The 12,392-nt window shown below is 38.6% G+C and overlaps 1 protein-coding gene across 3 annotated transcripts in view; it reads right to left on the reverse strand.

Annotated features, from left to right (window-relative positions):
• Positions 1-7,400: 7,400 nt before the first annotated feature.
• The window catches only part of gar1 (GAR1 homolog, ribonucleoprotein), a 21,737-nt gene continuing 16,745 nt past the window's right edge, over positions 7,401-12,392 (reverse strand). For all 3 annotated transcript variants that reach the window (XM_043697861.1, XM_043697870.1, XM_043697852.1), the window contains exons 5-7: positions 11,774-11,927; positions 9,961-10,032; positions 7,401-7,833 (exon numbers count right to left, since the gene is read on the reverse strand). In XM_043697861.1, the coding sequence (XP_043553796.1) occupies positions 7,817-7,833; positions 9,961-10,032; positions 11,774-11,927 (243 nt within the window). In that variant the 3' untranslated portion in view covers positions 7,401-7,816. The remainder of the gene's footprint in view (positions 7,834-9,960; positions 10,033-11,773; positions 11,928-12,392) is intronic.

Here is a 12,392-nt window from a genome sequence, read left to right on the forward strand (position 1 = left end):
TTCAAGAAATTGTGAGCTCATCCTACAAAGAACATTTAGAAGCTTTATTTGTGAAAACCAATTGTATAAAAGTAATTACGAACCAAGTAAGAGCACCTGGTCCTACTTAATTTAGGCTACTCTGGGTTTCTCTCATATTTCAATCACTTTCATTTGTCCATTCCTGCCACTAAAGTTCTCCTCAGCTTTTCCATAGAATGATCTATTATTACATAGCATACAGGCCATTCTGCCCAATTGTTCCATGCTGGTATTTGTGCTCCATTTCAAGCCTCTTTCCATCCATTTACATCCAAGTCAATCAACATAACTCACTTATCGCTTCTCCTTCAAATGATTACCTAACTTCATCTTAAATGTAATCATATTATTTGCCTCAGCTACTTCCTATGTTATCTCCTTGCAAAATCTCACCACTCCCCAGATTGAAATCTTATTCAGAATTTCTTGTATGATATTTTGGTGGCTATTTATGTTCATAGCCCCTAGTTTTGCCCCTCCTTGCAAGTGGAAACATTCTTTTTGTGTCTCCTTGATTGAAACTTGCATAATTTTGAAATAGTTTTATTACAAATCTCACCATAATTATTTCAGGAGACAGGGGGTTTAGTCAACCATCCTTTACTGAGAGGCATAATTCAGCAAAGTGACATTCTTTATCTGCACCAAAGTAAAAGTACTGTGTACAAGTACTGTATACTCTTAAGTGTGCCAAATCAGTATTCAACGTATGTCTAGCAGAACTTCTCTGTTTTTCAATTTTATTCTTCTTACCCCTCCATAAAAACAGGAGAAATTTAAAGAAGAGCAAACCCTTTGACTTTCAAGGCTGTCCTATCTCAAATCTATATTGTTGCAGTAACATTATGTCCCTTAATTTCATGAAAGCCCAAAAATCCAACAACCTGTCTTAAATGTAGCCAGTAATTGGGTATTCTCTTAGTGAATTATAAATTTTCACAATCTGTTGACGAAATAAATTTCTCATTATCTCAGTCCTAAATGGCAGATTCCATGAAGTGAAACTGCGCTTGTGGTTTGAGATTTGCCAAATGGGAAACTCTTAGATTAGATTAGATTAGATTACTTACAGTGTGGAAACAGGCCCTTCGGCCCAACAAGTCCACACCGCCCCGCCGAAGCGCAACCCACCCAGACCCCTACATTTACCCTTACCTAACACTACGGGCAATTTAGCAAGGCCAATTCACCTGACCTGCACATCTTTGGACTGTGGGAGGAAACCGGAGCACCTGGAGGAAACCCACGCAGACACGGGGAGAACGTGCAAACTCCACACAGTCAGTCATCTGAACCCGGGTCTCTGGCGCTGTGAGGCAGCAGTGCTAACCACTGTGCCACCGTGCCGCCCAGTTCAGCAGTTGCTTTGAGAAGTCCCTTATATTTATTTTATGTTTCAATGATATCATTTCTCATTCATCTAAAATCCAGGGAATATATACCTAATCTACTGAACCCCTCTTCATAGGTCAATCATCTCATTCCAGGAATATCACGTGAAGTGGTATTGCACTGCCTCTAATGCAAGGATGTTCTTCTTTGGGAAACAACACCAAAACTACACACAGAAGTCCAAGTGGGTCTAGCAATGATCGGATGCTACTGTTCATAGTTAATACCCTCCAAATCAAGCAATATCCTGGAAAATCTTTTCTGTACCATCTCCAAAGCCTCCACATCTTTCTAGCAGTGTGCTAACCAGAACAATATGCAATATTTCAAATGTGTCCTGACTAAAGTTCTACACAGTTGCAACATGGCTTACCAATTTCTATACTCTTTGCCTCAGCTGATGAAGGCAAGCATGCCACATGCCTTCTTCATCACCTTATCCACTTGTGTTGGCACTTTCAAGGATCTGCAGTTTTTTGAGAAGACTTGTAGCTCAGGTTGAGGTTTAAGTTGTAAGTTTGCTCACTGAGCTGGTAGGTTTGTTCTCAGATGTTTCATCACCATGCTAGGTGAACCTCCGGTGAAGCATTGGTGTTCTGTCCCACTTTCTAATTATGTGTCTTGGTCTATTAAGATGGTTAATATAATTTCAGGGGTTGGTAAATGGGGTCCAAATTGATGTGTTTATCAATGGAATTCTGGTTTGAATGCTAGGCCTCCAGGAATTCCCATGCTTGCCTCTGTTTAGCTTGTCTTAGTGTTATCCCAGTCGAAGCGGCGTTCTTCTTCATCTGTAAGGATACTAGTGATAGCTGGCCATGTCTTTTAGTGGTTAGCTTTCTGACTATCTGTCCATTGTAATGTTTGTTGCAGTCTTTGCAGGGTATTTTATAAATGACATTTGATTGGCTGGTTGTTGGTATTGGGTCCATTAGGTTCAGCTGTTTCAGTGTGAACTTAGATTTGTGGGCTACCATGATGCCAAGAGGTCAGAATAGTCTGATAGTCATTTCTGAGATGTCTTTGATGGATGGTAGTGTGGACCTGTACACCTAGATCACTCTGTATGGTAATGCTTCTAAGGGTTCTGCCATTTGCTGTATACTACCCTCCTACATTGTCTATGTCCTTTTGAAGTTCAACATTATCCTCATAATGTGTCCATGTTCTGTATCCTCCATTTGAAAATTGTGACCAGTATACCAGTCTATGTCATTAATATATATCAGAGAAAGGGTGCCAACACTGACCCCTGGGAAACTCAATGATATATCTTTTAACAAACTGGGAAATATTTATTTCAGCCACTACTTTTAGTTTCCTGTCACACAGTAATTTTGTATCCACATTGCTACTGTTATTTCTATTCTATGAGGCATAACCTTGCTGACAAATCTGTTTTAGGGCATTGCATTAAACCTCTTTTAGAATCCATATACATCACTTCAACAGCATTGTCCTCATCAACACTTTCTTACCTAATCAAAAACCTGTAGAATGTTTGTTAAACCTGATTTTTCCTTGAAATATTCATGCTGGATTTTCTTAATGAACTCACATTTCCAGAAGTAATGATTAATTTTGTCCCAAATTATTGTTTCTAGCAGTTTTCCGCATCACTGAAGTTAAACTGACTAATATGTCATAATGTACACCATGGAAACAGATTCTTCGGTCCAACTTGTCCATGCGGACCAGATATTCTAACTAATCTAGTCCCATTTGCAAGCACTTGGTCCATATCCCTCTAAACCCTTTCTATTCATATACCCATCCAGATGCCTTTTAAATGTTGTAATTGTACCAGCCTCCACCCATTGCTGGAATTATCTTCACATTTTGTTTGAACAAGGATGCAACATTTGCTAGTCTCCAATCACAGAGTCTTCGGTCCAACTCGTCCGTGCCAACCAGACATTCCAGTTTGACCTAGTCCCATTTGAGAGCATTCGGCCCACATCCCTCTAAACCCTTTGCATTCATATACCCACCCAGATGTCTTTGTAATCAGACCTGCCTCCACCAGTTCCTCTGGCAGCTCACACCATACGTACACCATTCTCTGAGTGAAAAAGTTATCCCCTGGTCCTTTTTAAATCTTCCCCCTCTCACCTTTAACTTATGCCCTCTAATTTTGGACACCCGCAAGAAAAAGGACCTTGGCTATTCACCCTATCCATGAACCCCATGATTTTATAAACTTTTAAATGGTCACCCCTCAGCCTCCAAAGTTCCGGAGAGAAAAGCCCCAGCCTATCCAGCCTTTACCAATAACTCAAACCTTCTGACCCTGGCAACATCCTTGCAAATCTTTTCAGCTCTCCCCCCAAGATTAACAACCTCCTTCCTATAGAACAATGACAAGAATTATACAGTATTCTAAAAGTGGCCTCACCAATGACCCATACAGCTGCAAGATGGCGTCCCAAATTATTTTGTATTTAGCTAACTAGTTTTCACCGTCTTAGATTTTAAATTATGCAATCACTTAATGGGCCTATTCCCATCCCAGCATATCCTTTTGTTTATATGCTCATACAATATTTTACTATTTTGGCTTTTCTTCCTTGACAATTTTGTAGTTTCAATGAATTTGCCATATTTTCCTTAAACCTTTCTTTTTTGTCCTTGTCAAATTCTGATCGTAGTGTCAAAGTACTTTGTGTCATCCATTTTTTACCTTCAGTTTTTCCCTTGGTATTTTATTCATTCATGTTACCTCATCAATGCTTGTTCTTTTTAGTGGAATATATTTTAATGGCTTCTCAGTGGATATTATTTCATATGCTTCTCACTGCTATTCCATTGCCTTGTGTGCCCATGTTGTTGCTGTGAGCTGCTGCAATGCCTCTTGTCAATAGCATATGAGCCCAGGTGCACTGGCAGTGCAGGGAATGTTTAAACTAGTGGATGGGATACCAAACAAGTGAGCTGTTTTCTGGATGACAGTGAACTTCTTGAATTCGTCTTTGGCAGTTGCACTCATCCAGGCAAATATTCTAACACACACATCGGAGGAGTCAGGAGAATTAGATATTGCAAAATTTCTATTCTCTGGCCAACTTTTGTGATTATCTGATCTCAAAATATATATTACAGTCATTAGTCCTTGATGTTTTCCTACTTTAATTTCCTTACTGCAGTTCATTCCTTATTACAGTATTGGATTAGAAAGGAGTCCACTGCATAATGTACAAATTTATCTACCTTGTTTAGCCAATTTACTAGTGCAATTAAAGTCCCTTTTAAAATTTTTTTTACTAATCTTGCTACTATTTGTTCCTGTACCTGTTAGAGGCAGTTTCCAGTCTTATCACTGATCCTTTTTTAATCTCTACTCGCAGTTTCACTGGTTGCTTTGTTTTTTGTGCTGCCATTACCTCTAATAAATTAACTCTTGCATCGTCTAAACTGTCTAAATATAAGACTCCTCAACATTTAGTTCCCAGTGTTAGTCCATATAAAGGAGTGAAGAAGGGCTTATACCCGAACCGTCGACTCTCCTGCTCCTCGGATGTTCCCTGACTGGCTGTCCTTTTCCAGCACCACACTCTTTGACTCTGATCTGCAGTCCTCACTTTCTCTTAGCATACCATGCTTAGTTTAGTCTTATTTGGGTTTGTTTTACTTCTTGCAGATTCATTCCTCCATCTTACTAGTTTAAAACCTTTGCCATCTTCCTGTCCAATATTTTTGGTTTGATTCTGATTCAGTTGGAGCCCATCCCATCTGTACAGCACCTCACTAAAATAAACCCTCAATACTAATATTCTGTTCATCCTGCAAGATTCAATTTACTAATATGCCAATTGCCCATTTACTTCCAAACTCACAGCATGGGTAAAAAGTTCTTTTTTTTTCAAAAAACCTCTTCTATAAATGATAACATCCCTTGGTTTTCTGTACCTACTTGCTTGATTCACATTCAAGATATTTTGCTCCCATCTTTTTTCCCCTTAAAGGATGAAATACCTTTTTTGATATCAAGTAATATATTTGCATAATTGTATACATTGACTATATGTCGGAGTATCTGCTTTTTCCTACCCAACTGTCTACTGAATTCTCCAATCCAGGGTCATGGACTTCAGCATACTGCCATCCCAGCCACAATAATACAGCAAGTGATAATGATCAAACAAAAACTAAATATGAATAGTAGGAAAGAATATATTACATTTGGCAGTCTACTCCCATTCTCTTGAATCTTTTTCAGTGTTGAATTTTCCACTTCAAAGGTGAAGATGCTTTTTGTGTAAATGTTTAACTTTCTGGCAATCATTGAAATGACAAAAATAATATCCCATTACCAAATTCTGATAAAAATGCATGAATTTTTACCACTTTAAGACAGAGACTGAAATAACAATGTTTGAAATAAAGCCACATGATTGGTTCAGTTGCCATATTGACCGACAGCTCATTTGAGTTTGCAAAGCAAGATATTCAAAATGAGGGGAAAACTTTTTATGGTGATAGGAGAAAGATTTAAAAAGGACAAGGGTAAAATTGTTTTTAAACTGCTTCATTTGTGAAATGAACTGCCAGTGAAGGTAGAGGATACTGGTTCAGTCATAACATTTAAAAGATATTTGGATAAGTTTGTGAAGAGTTTGGATCCGTTTGGACGGATATGGCCAGGTGAATCTGATTTTAGTTTGGGAACAAGGTTGACATGAACAAGTTGGATTGCAAGGTCTGTTTCCATGCTTTATGAATGACTCAAGATATTTTAAATCCAGAAAACCCGATTACTATTTTTTTCTGGGACATAAAATAAATCCATTCTTTGCAATTAAAACAGTCCATTTCTAAAGAACTCAGTTTGATCGGTTTCAATTAAAAGGAGTTATTGTGAATTGCCAAGAAACTCTTGATTAGTTAGACCCTGTCATTACTTCAGAAAAACCTTTATCCTTAAATATTGTAATTTCTTCTTCAGTTAAATAAAAGGGCATCCATTGTCAGCATCTGCAGATGTCTTTATTACTAATGTGTTTGTCTTTTTCATAATTTACTAATTTATGTGAATAATAAGGCTGCATTGATTTTGAAAACTGGAATGAGATTTTAAGGAGGTAGACCCAGGAGCCAAAACTAATGATCAAGTTAGGTTTAACTTTGTTTTTTTCTCCAGGTTTTTTTTTTGCAAAAGCATACACAACAAGAATTTAGAGAAGGAAGGGAGAGTTGAAATTCAGCTCCGGAGTGACGTGTCACCAGAGTGAAAATAAATCAGGATAAAAATGGTAGCAAAGCTCCAAAATTACAAGAACAACAATAAAAAGGTAGATCTGCAAATTCTAAATTCAATACAGAGTCCATCACCTCCCAGAACTTCTTTCCAACATGCAGCTTACTGTTCCTACCCTAAGTTTTCAAACATTTGCAAATCAGTTTAGTGCCCAGGTTTGATACCATGGATCCAAATATGCCATGATACGTTAAAAAAAATCCCTATCCAGACTTAAATGGCACCAGTTGTAAAAAACATTCTTTCAGTTTCATTTTGGATTCAACTGGTGCCAAATAAAGCAGTCCTGCAGTTAATGCACCAACATGAAATTTGCTACTATACATAAAAGTAGTTCAGAATTATCTTGATTTGAATAGATGAAAATTTGTTTTTAAAGGTACCCCAAAAAAAGCATCAAATCTTACAGGGGATCCTGTCAGCCACCACAGACTGAAAAAGCACAGAGGTTTTATGAAAACTCACCATCCTGTCTTGGAAATATAATAACCGTTCCCTCACTGTCGCTGGGTCAAAACAGCTTTATGGATTTACCTGCACCAAATGGACAGCAGCAGCAGCTCAAAAATACAGCTCACCACCACCTTCTCAAGAGTAATTAGGGATGGGCAATAAATGTTGGTCTCGCCAGCAATACCCACATCCTATTATTTAATTTTTTAAAAAATAGTCCAACTGATAAGTGCATCGTTGCACTTGGTTGATTTTCAGATATAATTTATATGCTCACACCTTTATGTAAAAACATTTATTTTCAAACAAATATCACATTGGAACATCATCTCATGCTGTACTATTTTGTGGACCTTTCATAATCAGTATATCATTGTATTATGTTTGTACAATGCAACTTACATCCTTCGCATTCTTGTGCACAAATGTGTTCAGAACTAATTTATCAGAATATTGATATTTCTATCACTGTACAAACAAATTCTGAGTGGCACACTGGACCCTCAAATGCATTTATTTCAAATATACAACTGTGATTAATTACAATGCAAATAATACAAAAACATCCTGCATGCAATAGATCACATTTTTTTCAAGGATAAAAAACTTCCAACTTGATGCAGCTCACATCTGGTAAAATAAGGAACAAAGCAATAAACTTGGAGGTTGCTGCTCAATCTTCAAACATTTGCAATTTCACCTTCCTCTTCCACCTGTTGGAGAAAATGATAGCATGTGAATCAGAAACAACAGTAACAAAGTAAATCATGACAAGCTATGAACAGAATGGAACATATTGTACATCTGCAACAATAGGAGAAAGTTAGGACTGCAGATGCTGGAGATCAGAGCTGAAAATGTGTTGCTGGAAAAGCGCAGTCAGGCAGCATCCAAGGAACAGGAGAATCGACGTTTCGGGCATAAGCCCTTCTTCAGGAATGCAAGAACTGACTGGATAAATAAAGACAATGCAGCAAATGTATTTTCACTTGGCATTTGAGAAAGATGTCTCACAGAAGGTCAAATTAAAATCACAGGCGTATAAAAAGAAGAGAAAGTCTGGAAAATATAAAAAGTGTATCAGAAATACTGATCAAAGGTGTGGAGGTAAATAAAGCTATTGAAAGACCTGCATAATTTGGGAAGTTATAAGTGGATCAATAATAGGTGAATATTAGTCGAATTTTGGCTTGCTGAAAGAAAACAGATGGTTGTAGTTGATGGAACATGTTCACCTTGGTGTCCAGGTACTAGCGGCGTACCGCAAGGGTTGGTGTTGGGTCCACTGCTGTTCGCCATTTTTATAAAGGACCTGGATGAGGGCTTAGAAGGGCGGATTAGTAAATTTGCGGACGACACTAAGGTCGGTGGAGTTGTATATAGTGACGAAGGATGTAGTAGGTTGCAGAGAGACATAGATAGGATGCAGAGCTGGGCTGAGAGGTGGCAAATGGAGTTTAATGCGGACAAGTGTGAGGTGATACACTTTGGATGGAGTAATCGGAATGCAAAGTACTGGGCTAATGGTAGGATTCTTGGGAGTGCAGATGAGCAGAGACATCTCGGTGTCCATGTACACAGATCCCTGAAAGTTGCCACCCAGATTGACAGGGTTATTAAGAAGGCATACAGTGTTTTGGCCTTTATTAATAGAGGGATTGAGTTCTGGAACCAGGAGGTTATGCTACAGCTGTACAAAGCTCTGGTACGGCCACACTTGGAGTATTGTGTACAGTTCTGGTCACTGCATTATAAGAAGGATGTGGAAGCTTTGGAAAGGGTGCATAGGAGATTTACGAGGATGTTGCCTCGTATGGAAGGAATGTCTTACGAGGAAAGACTGAGGGCCTTGAGGGTGTTCTCGTTAGAGAGAAGAAGGTTGAGAGGTGACTTAATAGAGACATAAAAGATAATCAGAGGGTTAGACAGGGTGGACAGGGAGAGCCTTTTTCTAAGTATGGGGACGGCAAACACGAGGGGACACAACTTTAAAGTGAGGGGAGATAGGTATAAGACAGATGTCAGAGATAGTTTCTTTACTCAGAATAGTAAGGGTATGGAATGCTTTGCCTGCATCGGGAGTAAATTCGCCAAGTGGAAGGGCATTTAAGTCGTCATTGGACAGGCAAATCAACGTACATGGAATAGTGTAGGTGGGATGGGCTTCAGATTAGTATGACAGGGCTGCACAACATCGAGGGTCGAAGGGCCTGTACTGCACTGTAATGTTCTATGAATTTCTAAAAGTGCACTGAATTCTGAACTGAGTGACCATTCAGTTTGACTCCTACACCAAAGGGAAATACTGAAAGTAATTCAAAAATTTAAAATAGACAACAGGAATCATGTGCAAGAGGATAAATGTCTTTATGAAGAAAACTGGTTAAATGCCTAAAGGAGATTAGGACACAGAGCTAATAATGGAAAGAATGGGAACGGGGCATTAATTTCTGACTCAGCTGTGAATCAGTTGCTACTGTTAAGATGGGAAAAATAACGTCCTGATTTCAAACATCTGAAGTACTTTAAAACAGATCACAACTGTTTTAAAGGACTCTGAACATTTAAACATAATTCTTTTTAAGTTTTGCTTGCACAGAATGCTACAGCATATGCCTGTATATGAGAAAGTAGGAACATTCCTACAAATAAGCTAATTGTTCAGTATGAGCAGTGTCAAATTCCAGTGCTGATCCTTGAATCCTTCAGTGTACTATCTGAATTGAACATCCAACATCACCAAAATGAGCAATGATTTGGTGTTGGAGAGGCAAAGGAGATTACAAGATATTGAAGTTAGTAGGCAACTTTTTTGACATTTACTAGCACTTTTCACTTACCTCTGAAGCCACGTCCTCCACCACCTCTGCCTCCTCTGAAACCACCTCCTCCTCTCCCTCCCCTGAAACCACCTGTATATGAAGCAAAAATGAAAGGATAAATTTAAAAATGTTTTTAAAAATACCACCAACTGCTGTTTGATTCCAAATATCGCGTCCACTAGCTCAAAATATTTTAATAATTTAAGTCCATAAAACTTTACTGGTACAAATACACTAAATTTTCAGTATCCTTTTTTCAGGAAACAAAATAATTTCCAAGCAATTTTAACAAATGAAAGTTCCTTCTGTTTGACTGAACATGAGCAGAAGTGAAGGCAGCACGGTGTAGGACCATGCCGAATTACAAATTTCAGCATGAATCATTATCAATGCCACAGGGGATTCACATTATAAAGGTGTTTCTACAATTCCACTTAGCCCAGATTTTCAAGCTATTTATTACTCTAGCAAGTTCATGCACCTTCAAGCAGCTCCAATAAAATCTATTTTCAAAGTACTAAAGGACAGAATGATGCACTTGATGCTTTGGCTCTGGATTTGCATTTCAAGGTAGCACAGCCATAATATTAAATTTGCCAATTTAGAATATAGAATATTACAGCACAGTACAGGCCCTTTGGCCTTCGATGTTGCGCTGACCTGTGAAACTAATCTGAAACTCATCCAACCTACACTATTCCATTCTCATCCATATGTTTTTCCAATGACCATTTAAATGTACAGGTTTTAAAATAATAGACTTAGATTTACATGTTAATGACAGAACCAATGTTACAATAAACATACAAAAAGGCACTCCCTAATTTACAGCAATGATGATTGGCAGCTTATTACAACAGCACAGATGGTGATTCAGCCCATTAAGTTCATATCAGAATGCTATAGGTATCTGAAAATGTAAATTGTGCAACAACCTCAACATGCCTTGCACATACAAAAGAACATGAAATGGTGGGATTCGACTAAATAGCTCTTTCATAGCCAGCATGGAGATGATAGGCTAAATCGCATTGTTCTGTGGTGTAATTTTTATTCATGCAATTCTAATGTCACGGAAATTTCCTGAGGACTACGGAAGCATAGGTTGAAATCAACTTCATTTAAAATCCCATTGCTGATCGCAGGCAGAAAAAATATCACAAAACGCAAGAAACTCTATGATATGTGATTAACCTCTTCAGTGTTCTCTTTCATTGCAAATTCAGTTTCATATCCACACTATAGCATACAGTATTAAAAGCAAGGTAAGGCTCACAATAAAGTATCAACTAATTATTAGGGAAAAAGTATTATTCAGGTATCACTTTTGTTTCAGTTACAAAACAACACCTTGATATACAGTTAACACCAAATGGCTCTGAATGTATCAATTCAGTTAAGTGTATACAACTGACTGGCATAAATTGTATGCTTCCTTGAACACAGTTCAGGGTTTTGTCGTTCCCTACCTCTGAGCCAGGAGGTCCAGGTTCAGGTCCCACCTCACTGATAGCCACTGAGGTGTGTCGCAACACAACACAGTAGATTAGATAACAATAAAAGAGCAAAGTGACACTAACAGGGGTGGGGGTGGGTTAGGATTTAAGCATATCATACCTGTAACGATACACTTTCTGAGTAAATCAACACTAGGTAAAGATGGCTTTACTTTCTTCCTTCACATTTGGTTATCAGGAATATAGCATCCTTCACTTTTCTCACTTTCACAAATCTCTGCCTGCTTCACACAGTACAACATTCTACCTCTTTCCAAGGCAATCAGTATTAATTACAGTATCGACAAATGTTCAGTGAATGGTCGACATCATACCGCCTCTTCCTCCAAATCCACCGCCCCGTCCTCCAAATCCACCGCCCCGCCCCCCTCGGGCTCCTCCTCGACCTCCATTCCCTCGGCCTTTCTCACCAGGTGGCCGAGGTAAGAATCGCTGAAGAGGGAGTAGTTTAGCTGGATCAATGTAGAACTGTAGGGAAAGACAGAAACAACTAAAGTCTGCACAAAAAGGCCCATTTCAAATGCATCTCTAAGAAACTGTTTCAAGGAGAAAGAAAGACAAACCAATAATAAAATGTCACTCTTACATTTGACAACTTAATCGCTTTCATGTGACATTCCCATATTTGCAGAAGCATCCAAAAACCAATATTGCTAGATGGAATTTGCGACTGATTTGTGCAAATACAAATTTCAATCACAACTGAAGAAATAGGCTGTTAACTGAGGTCCTCAATTCTTTTATAGAACATAGAACATAGAAGAATACAGCGCAGTACAGGCCCTTCGGCCCTCGATGTTGCACCGATCCAAGCCCACCTAACCTACACTAGCCCACTATCCTCCATATGCCTATCCAATGCCCGCTTAAATGCCCATAATGAGGGAGAGTCCACCACTGCTACTGCAGGGCATTCCATGAACTCACGACACG

This window comes from Chiloscyllium plagiosum, chromosome 1 (genome assembly GCF_004010195.1).
Source record: "Chiloscyllium plagiosum isolate BGI_BamShark_2017 chromosome 1, ASM401019v2, whole genome shotgun sequence".
In the NCBI taxonomy this organism is placed as follows: Eukaryota; Metazoa; Chordata; class Chondrichthyes; order Orectolobiformes; family Hemiscylliidae; genus Chiloscyllium; species Chiloscyllium plagiosum.